Here is a 12,944-nt window from a genome sequence, read left to right as displayed (position 1 = left end):
GACTGGGAGTACTGGGGGTACTGGGAAGCCTGGGGAGGACTAGGGATACTGGGGGAACTGGGGGTGCTGGGGAGGACTGGGGGGCCTGAGGAGGACTAGGGATACTGGGAGAACTGGGGAGGACTGGGAGACTGGGAGCACTGGAGGAACTGAGGAGGCTGGGGGAGACTGGAGGCTTTGAGGAGACTGGGGGAGCTGGGAAGACTGGAGGTTACTGGGAGCTCTGGGGATCGTTGGAGAACTGGGGATATTGAGGAACTGGGAGCACTAGGGATACTGGGGACACTGAGGGAACTGAGGATACTGGGAGCACTGCAGATATTGGGGAGACTGGGGATAACTGGGCCCACTGCACACTGGGAACGCTGGGGATATGAGGAGACTGGAGGCACTGGGAGCATTTAGGGCACTGGGGATACTGGAGGAACTGGGGCCCCTGGGGATGCTAGGGGGACTGGGGGAGACTGGGGGATCCTAGGAGCACGGGGGAACTGGGGATACTGGGAGCACTGGGGGAACTGAGGATACGGAAGGTACTGCAGGATACTGGGAACACTGGAGCTCCTGGAGGACTGGGGGGCAGAACCAATATGGGGCAGAGAGGATACTGGGAGGATGGGGGGCAGAGCCAATATGGGGCAGTGGGAATACTGGGAGAACTGGGAGCTAGACCTAATATGAGGCACTAGAGGAACTGGGAATAGTGGGAGGATGGGGGGAGGGCAGAGCCCCTATTTGGGCACTGGGGGTAATAGGGGATACTGGGGGGGCAGAGCCCCTATAGCGGGGATAGTGGGGGGCAGAGCACCTATGGGGGCACTGGGAGGGCAATAGGTAGATGGGGGTCATGTGGGGGCAGGGGGGGGGCTGTGACCCTATGGGCGTCCTGAGGGCTGAACTTATATAGGGGTCTCGGGGGGGGGGGGCTATAGGGGGCCTGGGAAGGGTCGGTGCCCCTATGGGTGTACTGGGTGAGGGGGGCAGTGCCGCTATGGGGCGCAGGGTTGGCCCCCCCCCCCCGTGCTGGCAGGGGGCTGCGGTGCCTCGGTGCCGGTGTGGGTGTGTGTGCCTGTGCACACGTGTACGGGCACTGGGGGGGGGGGTGCACGCACGGGCCGGGGCGAGCAGCGGCCCACCCGCACACGCGTGTGCAGGGGTGTGTGTGTGTGCGCCCGCACCCCCCTAGGGCAGCGGGTGCAGCGGCTGTGCGTGCACACGCGTGTGCTCACACCAGAATGCGTGCACACATGTGTGCTCACACCGGCATATGTGCGCGCACACAGGTGTACACACGTGTGTGCTCACACCTGCACGCGTGCACCCACGTGTGCTCACACCAGAATGTGCGCATGCATGTGTGCTCACACCAGCATATGTGTGCACACACATGTGTGCTCACACCGGTGTATGTGTGCACACACATGTGCACACACATGTGTGCTCACACTGGCATGTGTGCACACACACGTGTGCTCACACCAATGTGTGCACTCGTGTGTGCTCACACCGGCATATGTGCGCGCACGCGTGTGCTCACACCAGCACGCGTGCACACGCGTGTGCTCACACCGACACGGCTGCACTCTCGCTCGTGCCCGGGCTCCAGCCTCACGCCGGCCGGCTCTGCCCCCGTCCCCCGTGTCTGTCCCCCCCCCTAATGTCCCCTCTCCCCTAATGTCACAGCTCAGGCCCCACCCGTGTCCTCGTCCCTCCGTGTCCCCATCCCCCCCGTGTCCCCGTCCCCCCCGTGTCCAGCTCAGCCCCCCATGTCCCCATCCCCCCCATGTCTCCATCTGCCCCATGTCCAGCTCTGCCCCCCGTGTCCCTGTCCCCCCTGTGCCCCTGTCCCCCCGTGTCCAGTTCAGTCCCCCCCATGTCCCTGTCCCCCCTCATGTCCCCACTCCCCTGTGTCCCCATCTGCCCCATGTCCAGCTCAGCCCCACGTGTTCCCATCCCCCTGTGTCCCCATCCCCCCCGTGTCCAGCTCAGCCCCCCCCGTGTCCCTGTCCCCCCCATGTCCCCACTCCCCCATGTCCCCGTCTGCCCCGTGTCCAGCTCAGCCCCGTGTGTTCCCATCCCGCTGTGTCCAGCTCAGTCCCCCCCCACCATGTCCCTGTCCCCCCGTGTCCAGTTCAGTCCCCCCCATGTCCCTGTCCCCCTCGTGTCCCCACTCCCCTGTGTCCCCATCCCCCCAATGTCCAGCTCAGCCCCCAATGTCCCTGTTCCCCCTCGTGTCCCCATCCCCCCCATGTCCAGCTCAGCCCCCCGTGTCCCTGTCCCCCCCCCCCCATGTCCCCGACTCAATCCCCCTCGGGCCCCTCCTGGTGGCCTATTTTCCTGCCAGCCGGCCATGGCAACGCGGGGCCTGGCCGGGGACGGCCACAGGACACGGGGACACGCGGGGGGGGGAGGGAGGGGGACGTGGAGGGGACCCTGGAGAGACACGGGGAGGGACACAGAGAGGCCTGAGGGGCTCAGAACGGGGACACGGATGTGGTGGGACACAGTGGCATGGGATGGGGATGTGGGGGCATGAGATTGGGGGGGGGGACACGGTGGGGACGTGGGCTGGGGACCCTGTGTGGGAAACAAGGACACGGGCTGGGGACACGGGAGGCATGGGATAAGGACACGGGAACACGGGATGGGGATGGGGGGGCATGGGACAGGGACCCAGGAGGGCCATGGGAGGGGGGTGTGGGGAGACATGTGGGGCCTGGCAAGGGGACACAGACAGCATGGGGACCTGGGGGAGAGGCCACGGTGGGACCATGGGAGTGACATGGTGGGGATATGGGCAGACATGGGAGGGACGTGGAGAGGCACATGGGAGTGACACAGAGGGGGCACGAAAGGACATGGAGGGGACACAGCAGAGGCCACGGGAGTGACATGGTGGGGACACAGGGGGATGTGAGGGGACACTGGGGGGGGCGGCAGCCGGTGAGGTACATGGGGGACAGGGACGGGACACAGGGTGGGGGGGGAATATGGCGACCATGCAGTGGGGACGTGGAGGGGGACAAGAGGAGACGCGGAAGGGACATGGCGGGGGCACAGAAGGGATGTGGATGGGGGCGTGAAGGGACATGGGTGGGGGTGTAGGGGGAGATGAGAGGACACAGAAGGGGCATGGGTGGGGACATGGAAGGGACGTAGCTGGGGATGTGAGGGGACATGGGTGAGGACACGAGGGGACATAGCTGGGGATGCAAGGGGACACGGAAGGGACATGGAGGAGGACACGAGGGGACATGGAAGGGACGTAGCTGAGGATGTGAGGGGACATGGAAGGGCCATGGAGGAGGACATGGGTGAGGACACGAGGGGACACGGAAGGGACGTAGCTGGGGATGTGAGGGGACATGGGTGAGGACATGAGAGGACGTAGCTGGGGATGCAAGGGGACACGGAAGGGACATGGAGGAGGACACGAGGGGACATGGAAGGGAAATAGCTGGGGATGTGAGGGGACATGGAAGGGACGTAGCTGAGGATGTGAGGGGACATGGAAGGGCCATGGAGGAGGACATGGGTGAGGACACGAGGGGACACGGAAGGGATGTAGCTGGGGATGCGAGGGGACATGGAAGGGACATGGAGGGCGGACGTGAGAGGACACGGAGGGGGACATGGGGATGTGGGGGGGGGCACGAAGGGACAGGGGTGGGGACGTGGGGAAGCACGGAGGAGATAGAGGGGGACATGAGGGGACATGTTGGGGGGGGCACAGAAGAGCCATGAAGGGGGACGGCAAGGGGACAGCTGGGGATGTGAGGGGGACACAGGAGGGACGTTGGGGGGGGGGGAACGCGAGGGGACGTGGGCGCACGAAGCTGGGGACCCCTCGCGTGCCCCCCCCCCCCCAACGCCCAGGGTGGCCTCGGGGGAACCCACCGGCGCCAGAGGCCTCCGCAACCCCCACGGCCGCGCACGCCCTCCCCTCACGCGGCCCCTCCCCCCCGACTCCCGCCGCGCGCGCCCTCTCCTCACGCGGCCCCTCCCCCCGCCGCGCGCGCCCTCCCCTCACGCGGCCCCTCCCCCCCCTCTCCCGCCGCGCGCGCCCTCCCCTCACGCGGCCCCTCCCCCCGTCTCCCGCCGCGCGCGCCCTCCCCTCACGCGGCCCCTCCCCCCTCTCCCGCCGCGCGCGCCCTCCCCTCACGCGGCCCCTCCCCCCCTCTCCCGCCGCGCGCGCCCTCCCCTCACGCGGCCCCTCCCCCCGTCTCCCGCCGCGCGCGCCCTCCCCTCACGCGGCCCCTCCCGCCGCGCGCCCCCTCCCCTCACGCGGCCCCTCCCCCCGCCGCGCGCGCCCTCCCCTCACGCGGCCCCGCCCCCCGCCCCGCCCCGCCCCTCCCCCTCCCGGTTTGACCCGTTCCACCGGCCGCACTGGGCCGGGGAGCTGGCGGGGGGGGGGGAGGGGCAGTCCCGGACGCCTGGGCCCTCCCGCGGCCATGTGGTGTCTCCCCCTCCTCTCCGCCCCCCCCCCCGCCGCCCCGCTTTAATCCGCGGCCCCGACAGGAGCCGCCCGGCTCCGTGAGGGGATTTTTTTGGGGGGAGGGGAGGCCAAAGCCACCACTACCCTCCCCCCCGCACCCACCCCGGGGTCCCTCAGACCCCACAGCCCCCCCCCAGCACCCCGAGCCCCTGCCGGCACCCAGCCCCTGGGTGCCCCTCTCCCCCCAGCACTGCTCCCCAGAACCTGCTCCCCCCACCCCAGCACCCACTCCTGGGCTTCAACCCCACCCCCACCATGCACCCAGACCCCCCCCTCCACCCCCCCCACACTGAGCACCCACACCCTGGTCCCCATCCTGCCCCAGCACCCCCCTCCCCTGGGCGCTGACACCCCCACCCCAGCACCCACTGCCATGGGCATGCATGGGTGCAGATGTGTGCAAGGACACGCGTGTGCAGTGTGTGTATGTGCATGTGCCAGCTGTGCACTCACACACACACAAATATGTGTGTGTGTGTGTGTGTGTGCAAGGCCACGCGTGTGTGCATTTGCCAGGTGTGCATCTGTGTATGTGTGCAAGGCTAGGGGTGTGCAAGGTGTGCATGTACATGCATGCACGCAGCATGTGTGCAAGTATGCGTGTGCAGGGTGCACGTGCGTGGGCTCTGTGTGTGTGTGTGTGCGCGCGCATGCAAGGCCAGGCGTGTGCAGCCTGTGTGTATACGTGTGCAAGGCCAGGCGTGTGTGTGCATGCACAAGGCCAGGCGTGTGCGGGCTGCGCGCAGGCATGTGCAAGGCCAGGCGTGTGCACCCTTGTGCAAGGCCAGGCGTGTGCATGCGCAAGGCCAGGCGTGCGCGTGTGTGCTCACACGTGTCCCCATGCGAGCCCAGCCGTGCTGGGGCGTGGGCCAGGCGTGTCCATGCCGTGTGCGCCTGGCTCCAGCTGTGCCCATGCCTTGTACAGCCCAGTACGGCCCAGCCTAGACCAATATGGACCAGTATAGCCCAGCACAGCCCAGTATGGCCCAGTATGGCTCAGCCTAGACCAATATGGACCAGCATGGCCCAGCACAGCCCAGTATGGAGTAATCCAGCCCAGTATGGGGTAACCCAGCCCAGTGTTGGCCAGCACAGCCCTATATGGCCCAGTATAACCCAGTATGGCACAGGAAGCACCCCATGGCTAGACCACCCCCCCACAACCTAGATCCAGGAAGCACCTAGCACCCCTGGGTACATGGGGAGCATCCAGCCCCCCCCCCAAGCACCCAGCACCCCCGAGCACCCAGCACCCCCCCCCCCGAGCACCCAGCACCCCTGGGTGACAGAGCGGAGCGGGAGGGGGGTGGGGGGGTAACTAGCCTTTATTGGGCCGCGCGGGGGCTGTACAGCACCGGCAGGGACCCCCCCCCCGGGCACCCCGGGGGGAGGGGGGAACCGAAGCGGGTGGGGGCGGAGCCCCCCTAGGCTACTGCGCGGGCCGGGGGTGGGGGGCACCCATGGGTGCTCCCTCCGCACCCCCCCCCCCCAGTCAGGGAATGTACAGAGTGCCGGAGTCGGGGACAGGGACACTGGGGGACAGTGCGGGGGGGGGTGGCAGTGTTGCCCCCCCGAGGGGGCATTTGGGAGTTGGTGGAGGGGACACATGGGTGTGGGGGGGACACACATGGGTGCAGGGGTGTCACCGAGGGCGAAAGTACCTGGAATGTGAAGAAGTGCCAAAAATTGGGGGGGGGGAACGGAGATTGGGAGGGGTCCTGGTTGGGGGCCCCAGGTGGGAGGTGGGGGTCAAGGTGGGGGGATCCTGGGGGGGTGTCCCAGGACAGGGTGGGGGTCCTGGGGTTGGGGGGGTGGGTCCTGGGGGGGGGTCCCAGGACAGGGTGGGGGTCCTGGGGTTGGGGGGTGGGTCCTGGGGGGGGGGGGGGTGCCAGGACAGCGTGGGGTCCTGGGTTGGGGGGGGCAGGACAGATGTGGGGGTCGGAGGGGGTCCCGGGGGGGGTCCCAGGACAGGGGTGGGGGGTCCTGGGGGGGGGGGGTCCCAGGACGGAGGTGGGGGTCAGGGTGGGGGGCCTGGGTGGGGTGGGGTGGGTGGTTCCCAGGACAAGAGGTGGTCCCAGATTGGGGGGGGGGGGAATCCCAGGACCCTGGTGGGGGGTTTCCTGGGAGATGGGGGGGGGCAACCCAAAATGGGGTGAGGATCCCCAAAAGAGGGGTCCTTGGAGTGGGGTGTGGTGGGGGGCACCTGGGACAAGGATGCTATGGGAAGGGGGGGGTGTCCCCCAAAATGGGGAGCGCGGGTGGTCCCCAAAATTGGGCGTGGGGGGGAGTCCCCAGGCCTGGAGATGGCCGGCGGGGGGGGGGGGGGGCCCTAAACCCACTGCGTACCCAGTACACAAATATGGGTGGGTGGGGGTCCCAGGCCCCCTAAATTTAGGGGGGAGCAAGGAAGGAGGGGGAAGAAATTGAGGGGGGGGACACTGGGTGCCCCCCCACAGCTGCCCGCTACACTTAGCAAAAAAAAAAAAAAAAAAATTAAAAAACCCACCCTCAGCTTGCAAAAAATGCCCTTTTTTTCCCCCAAAAAGGACCTTTCTTTTAAAGAAGTGTGTGTGGGGGGGGACGCTGCAAAAAGGGGGGGGGGGTCCAGCCGGACCCTCCCCCAACCTCCCCTCCCCCTTGAGGGGGGAGGGCGGCTACGTTGGGGGGGTTAATTTTATTAAAAAAAAGTGTTTTTTTCTTCTTTTTTTTTTTGGGGGGGGGGGGAGGGTGGCACCTTAGGGGCACCCGAGGGTGCTCAGGCGAAAGCCTGCATTTTGGGGGGCTGCTCGGGCGGCGGCAGCGGCGGCGGCGGCGGCGGGGGGGGGGACGGGGACGGGGGGGGCCCAGCTGGCTCTGGGCCGGGGGCGCCAGCACGGCGGGGCTACCGGTGGCCTCGGACCAGTCGGAGAGGGAGCGGGGCGAGGGGCTGGCCCAGGGCTCGGGCGACTCCTCGGGCGAGGGCGTCAGGTAAGGGTGCTCGCTGGGCACCCGAAGGTAACGCCCGGGCCCGTAGTCCTCCCCGGCGCCGAAATACCGCGAGCCCGAGCGGGGCGACGCTTGCTCTCGCGGTTCCTTGCCAGCGGCCAGCAGCACCCCTGGGCCGTAAGCGGCCACCACCGGGTGCAAATTGGGGTGCAACACGCCGAGCAGTGGGTTGCACGGCACCCGCACGGGCCACTCGAAAGGCACCGCCGCCACCTGCCCCACCGCGCCGAGCCCCGCGCACGGCGGCGGGCGCCCCGGCGCCCGGCCGGCGCCCAACGCCGTCGCGCCGCCCGCCGACCCCTCGCCCAAACGCCCCAGGGCGAAGGACGCCTCCGGGTGAAAGACGGAACCGGGCGACGCCAAACCGGGCGGCGAAACGGCGCCGGGCACGTAGGGCGAGTCCAGCGAGTCGACGGGTGACAGCGTCACCGAGCTCTCCAAGCCCGGACATTCGGCGCCCGGTTTCTTGCTGCGCCCTTTGGGCTCCTTGGGTGCCCCGGCACCCGGCGTCCCCTTGGCGTTGGGACGTCGGGTCTTCTTGGCTCCGGTGGCACCTTTGAGGCCGGGTAGGAAGGTGGCCGGGGGGCAGAGGAGGGGCGAGAGGCTGTGGGGTCCGGGCAGGGGACCCGGGGGGCTGCGCACCGTGTTGTACTCGTCCAGGAGACGCACGATGTCGTGGTGCATCCGCTCGTGGCCGATGTCCCGCGGCAGCCGGTCCAGGTGATCCGTGATCTCCCGGTTGGCGAAATGGTCCAGCAGGATCTTGGCCGTCTCGTAGCTGCCCTCGCGGGCGGCCAGGAACAGCGGGGTCTCCTCCTGGGCGGTGGCGTGGCGTGGGGTGGGAGGAAGGGGTGAGCGTGGGCCAGGAGGACACGGGGCAACGGGGCGTCTCGCCTTGGGGACATAGGGCAATGGGGCATCTCTCCTTGGAGACGTGGGGCAATAGGGCATCCCCCCTTGGGGACATGGGGCATCTCCCCTTGGAGACGTGGGGCAATGGGGTGTCTCCCCTTGGAGACGTGGGGCAATAGGGCATCTCCCCTTGGGGACATGGGGCATCTCCCCTTGGAGACGTGGGGCAATGGGGTGTCTCCCTTTGGGGATACGGGGCAACGGGGCATCTCTCCTTGGGGACATGGGGCATCTCCCCTTGGAGATGTGGGGCAATGGGGTGTCTCCTCTTGGGGATACGGGGCAATGGGGCACCTCTCCTTGGGGACATGGGGCATCTCGCCTTGGAGATGTGGGGCAATGGGGTGTCTCCTCTTGGGGATACGGGGCAATGGGGCACCTCTCCTTGGGGACATGGGGGCATCTCGCCTTGGAGATGTGGGGCAATGGGGTGTCTCCTCTTGGGGATACGGGGCAATGGGGCATCTCTCCTTGGGGACATGGGGCATCTCGCCTTGGAGATGTGGGGCAATGGGGTGTCTCCTCTTGGGGATACGGGGCAATGGGGCACCTCTCCTTGGGGACATGGGGCATCTCGCCTTGGAGACGTGGGGCAATGGGGTGTCTCCTCTTGGGGATACGGGGCAATGGGGCACCTCTCCTTGGGGACATGGGGCATCTCGCCTTGGAGACGTGGGGCAATGGGGTGTCTCCTCTTGGGGCTACGGGGCAATGGGGCACCTCTCCTTGGGGACATGGGGCATCCGCCCTTGGAGACGTGGGGCAATGGGGCGTCTCTCTTTGGGGACATGGGGCAAGTGGGCATGGGGCAATGGGCCATCTCCCCTTAGAGATGTGGGGCAATGGGGTGTCTCCCCTTGGGGACTTGCTGGGGGGGGTCCCAAGTGGGTCCATGTCTTGGGTGTCAGGGGTTCCCCCCTAAGGTGTCCCCATGAGGTCCCCACTCAGGGTGTCAAGGGTCTGCCCAAGAAGTGCGGAGTCCCCGTCTGGGTCGGGGGGCCTATGGGGGTCCTTGCTCAGGGTGCCACAGGTCCCCCCGGGGGGTTTCCACCTGAGGTGGGGAGGGGGAGATCCCATGGGTGCCACTGTCTGGGGTGTCAAGGGTCCCCATGAGGGATCCCCATGCCAGGTGGGGGTCCCTGTCCAGGGTGCCACAGGTCCCTGCCCAGAATGGTGGGTCCTACTGGTGTCACGTTTTGGGTGCCATGGAGTAGTCCCCACCCAGGGTGTGGGGGGGAGGTCCCACAGTGGTCTCCGTTCGGGGTGTCGGGTGTCACCCCGGGGTCCCCGGCCCCTCACCTTGCTGTCCTGCATGTCCTTGTTGGCCCCGTTCTTGAGCAGCGCCAGCGTCGCCTCCATGTTGTTCACGGCCGCGGCCCAGTGCAGCGCCGACTTGCCTGAGAGGGCGCGGGGTGGGGGGGTTAGACCCCCCCCTCCCCCGCAGCACCCCTGGGACCCCCGTCCTCAGCACCCACTGCCTGGGGGGTGGGGCGTCCCCCCACCCTGTCCCCAAACCACCTAAGGGAGCCCCTCCAGACTCCTAGATGCTCCTCAGATCCCCCTTTCCCCATCCCACCACCCCCAAGGACCCCACATCTGCCGGGGGGGGGGGTCTCCCCATTCCTACCACCCACGGTCCCCTCACCAGACCCCACAACCACGTTCCCCTGGCCTGGGTGTGGTCTTCCCTACCCACCCAAGGGACCCACTCAACCCTCCCCAGATGCCTCCAAAACCCCCCTTTCCCCCCTCCCACCATCCCCAAGGACCCTACCATTGTCTGGAGGGGGGATCCCTCCATTCCTACCACCCAGAGTCCCCCTCTAGACCCCACAACCCCGTTCTCCCCGGCCCAGGGAGACCCTGCCGGGTGCCCACCGCTCTCGTCGACGGCGTTGACGTCGGCGTGGCAGGCGATGAGCTCCTCCACCATGCCCTCCACGGCCAGCCGGGCGGCCAGGATGAGCGCCGTGGAGCCGTCACTCATGCGGGCGTCCAGGTCCGTGGAGCGGTTGCGGATGAGGATCTGGGGTGGGGGGGGGAAGAGGGTGGTGAGGAGCGAGGTGGGGGGGGGGCAGCCCCACGGTCGAGGGGCTGATGCCCCATGGCGGGGTGCCATGCATCACGGCAGGGTTCCTATAGCTGCGCCCAGGGTCCTGAAGCCCATGGTGGGGTGCCCCGTGGAAGGATCCCATGCCCCATTGTGGGGGTCCCTATAGCTGTGCCCCGTAGCAGGGTCCCATGCCCCATGGAGGGGTCCCTACAGCCGTGTCCATGCCCCATGGCCAGGTCCCACACCCCATGGAGGGGTCCCTACAGCCGTGTCCATGCCATGGCCGGGTCCCACACCCCATGGCGGGGTCCCTACAGCTGGCACCCCGTGGCCGGGTCCCACGCCCCACGGCGGAGTCCCTACAGTTGTGCCCCACAGAGAGGTCCCATACCGCTCGGTAGGCTCCCTATAGGCTGTGTCCCACGATGAGGTCCCACACCCCCACGGCAAGGCCTCCAGAACAGCGCCGCTGCCCCACGGCGGTGCCCGGCGCCCACCTCCCCCGCCTTCGCCCCACGGCGGCGCCCCGCGGCCTCGCCTGGAAGACGCCCTGCGCGTCGGCGGTGACGGCAGCGTGCAGCGGCGTGCGCCCGGTGTTGTCCTGGGCGTTGGTGTCGGCGCCGGCGTCCAGCAGGCGCTTGGCGGCGTCGGCGCGGGCGTAGCGGGCGGCCAGGTGCAGGGCGGTCTCGCCCGTGCGGTCCGTCTGGGCGCCCAGGCTGGCGCCCTGGCAGATGAGGTCGCCGATGATGCCAGCCGAGGCGTCGTCGCCCTCCTCGTCCTCGGCCACCTCGGCCTCCAGGCCGCCGCCGCAGAAGGAGGCCAGCATGAGCGGCGTGAAGCCATCTGCGGGCACCGTCGGGCTGGCGTTAGCGGGCTGCCGGGCACGCCAGGAAGCCAAGGCCTCCAGGGACTCCCACCCTATGTTGACCACCCTACCTGGGTGCCCCCTGAACCCCAGACCAGCCCTACCACATCCATGGTGGCCCCCATAACCATGGTGCTCCTCCATACCCATGCCATGTCTACCAGGTCCTTGGTGGCCCCCCGTGTCCCTGGTGTCCACCACGCCCCGTGGCAATCTTATCTGGCCTCACGATACCACTCATCTCCCTCGTGCCCACCATGCCCCACGCCCACCCTATCTGGTCCCATGGAGCCTCCTGCATCCATGCTACTACCACCAGACCTCACGCCAGCCCCACCAGGCCCGTGGTGTCCTCCATGCCTCACATCCTCCCCATCTAGCACCACGGTGCCCTCTCCATGCCCATGCTGGCTCTGTAGACCCCACACCAGCCCCACCACGCCCACAGTGCTCCCCATGCCCATGATGTCCCCCATGCCCATGGTGTCCCCCGTGCCCATGGTGTCCCCCGTGCCCATCCTACCCGGCCACCACGGCCCCGACCCACTGGTCCTCTCCACACCCACGATGTCCCCCACTGCCCTCCATATCCGTGTCCTCCCTGCTCCCAGCGTCCACACGCCCACCCTACCTGGCCCACGGACGTTGACGTCCATGCAGTCAGAGTCGAACTCGCCCTGGGGCGGCGTGAGGGCCATGGCGGGTGGCATGCGGATGTCGGCCGCCACCAGGTGGTGCTGGGTCCACTGACGGCAGTCTACGGGGTCCTCGGGCTCGGCACCTGGCTCCTCCACCTGCACACCCAAGGGTGCCCGGGCATGCTGAGAACCCCTTGTACGTGCCCCACACCCCGCCGCGTCCTCCCCTGCCCCAATGCCTTGACCAATCTGCTCGTAGCGCCCACCATGACCCACGGCCACCCTGTCTGGTCCCGTGGTGTCTCCTGTGTCCATGCTCCTCCTCCCTGACCTCACACCACCCTGCCAGGTCCATGGTGCCCACCGTGCCCCATGCTCACCCTATATAGCCCCACGGTGTCCCCCCCCGCCCCGCCCTGACGTGCCCATGGTGCCACCAAGGTCCGTGGTAGCTCCCCGCCACACGCACGTTGCTCCAGCCTGAGGTACCTTGATCCTCTTGGCCTCGGGGCACTCGCTGTCCAGCCACTCCTCCGAGGGCTCACCCATGAGGCTCTCACCCTTCCCGATGTTCCTGGGTGGGTGGGTGGGTGGGGGGACACAGGCATGAGGCTGGGTCCAGGTGATTTGGGGTTTGGGGGGGGGTCACAGGGCACCCTGAAACCCCACGGAGAGTTGGGGGTGCAGCACCCCTTAGATGTGGTGAGACCTCACAGGGGAACCTGGGACCCACCACAGGCCCACAGGGGACCCCGACCAAAGGGGACCCCCCCCACATACACACACGTTGGCACGGTGAGGTCCCCACAGTTGCACTGGGATCCCCCTCAGTCCCAGCATCCTCCAGTCCCATTAACCCCCCCCTCCCAGTTACACTTGGACCTCCCAAGTGTCCCCCCACCCAGTTGCACTGGAACACCCTCCAACCCATGCCTCCCAGCTCCAGTGTCCCCCTCGTTGCACTGGGACCCCCCTCAGCACCCCGTAGAAGCCCCC

General features: G+C 67.9%; 1 protein-coding gene across 1 annotated transcript in view; it reads right to left on the bottom strand.

Moving 5' to 3' along the window:
- Positions 1–6,422: 6,422 nt before the first annotated feature.
- The window catches only part of LOC134154204 (neurogenic locus notch homolog protein 3-like), a 28,832-nt gene continuing 22,310 nt past the window's right edge, over positions 6,423–12,944 (bottom strand). The window contains 6 exon segments of the mRNA XM_062600920.1: positions 6,423–8,296; positions 9,692–9,789; positions 10,271–10,418; positions 10,984–11,288; positions 11,942–12,104; positions 12,438–12,522. Coding sequence (XP_062456904.1) covers positions 7,052–8,296; positions 9,692–9,789; positions 10,271–10,418; positions 10,984–11,288; positions 11,942–12,104; positions 12,438–12,522 — 2,044 coding nt within the window. The 3' untranslated portion in view covers positions 6,423–7,051.

The sequence above is a fragment of the Rhea pennata genome, unplaced genomic scaffold, assembly GCF_028389875.1.
Source record: "Rhea pennata isolate bPtePen1 unplaced genomic scaffold, bPtePen1.pri scaffold_156, whole genome shotgun sequence".
NCBI classification, from domain to species: domain Eukaryota; kingdom Metazoa; phylum Chordata; class Aves; order Rheiformes; family Rheidae; genus Rhea; species Rhea pennata.
The sequence above is the reverse complement of the archived record's forward strand: the minus strand, read 5'-3'. Positions and strand labels throughout refer to the sequence as shown.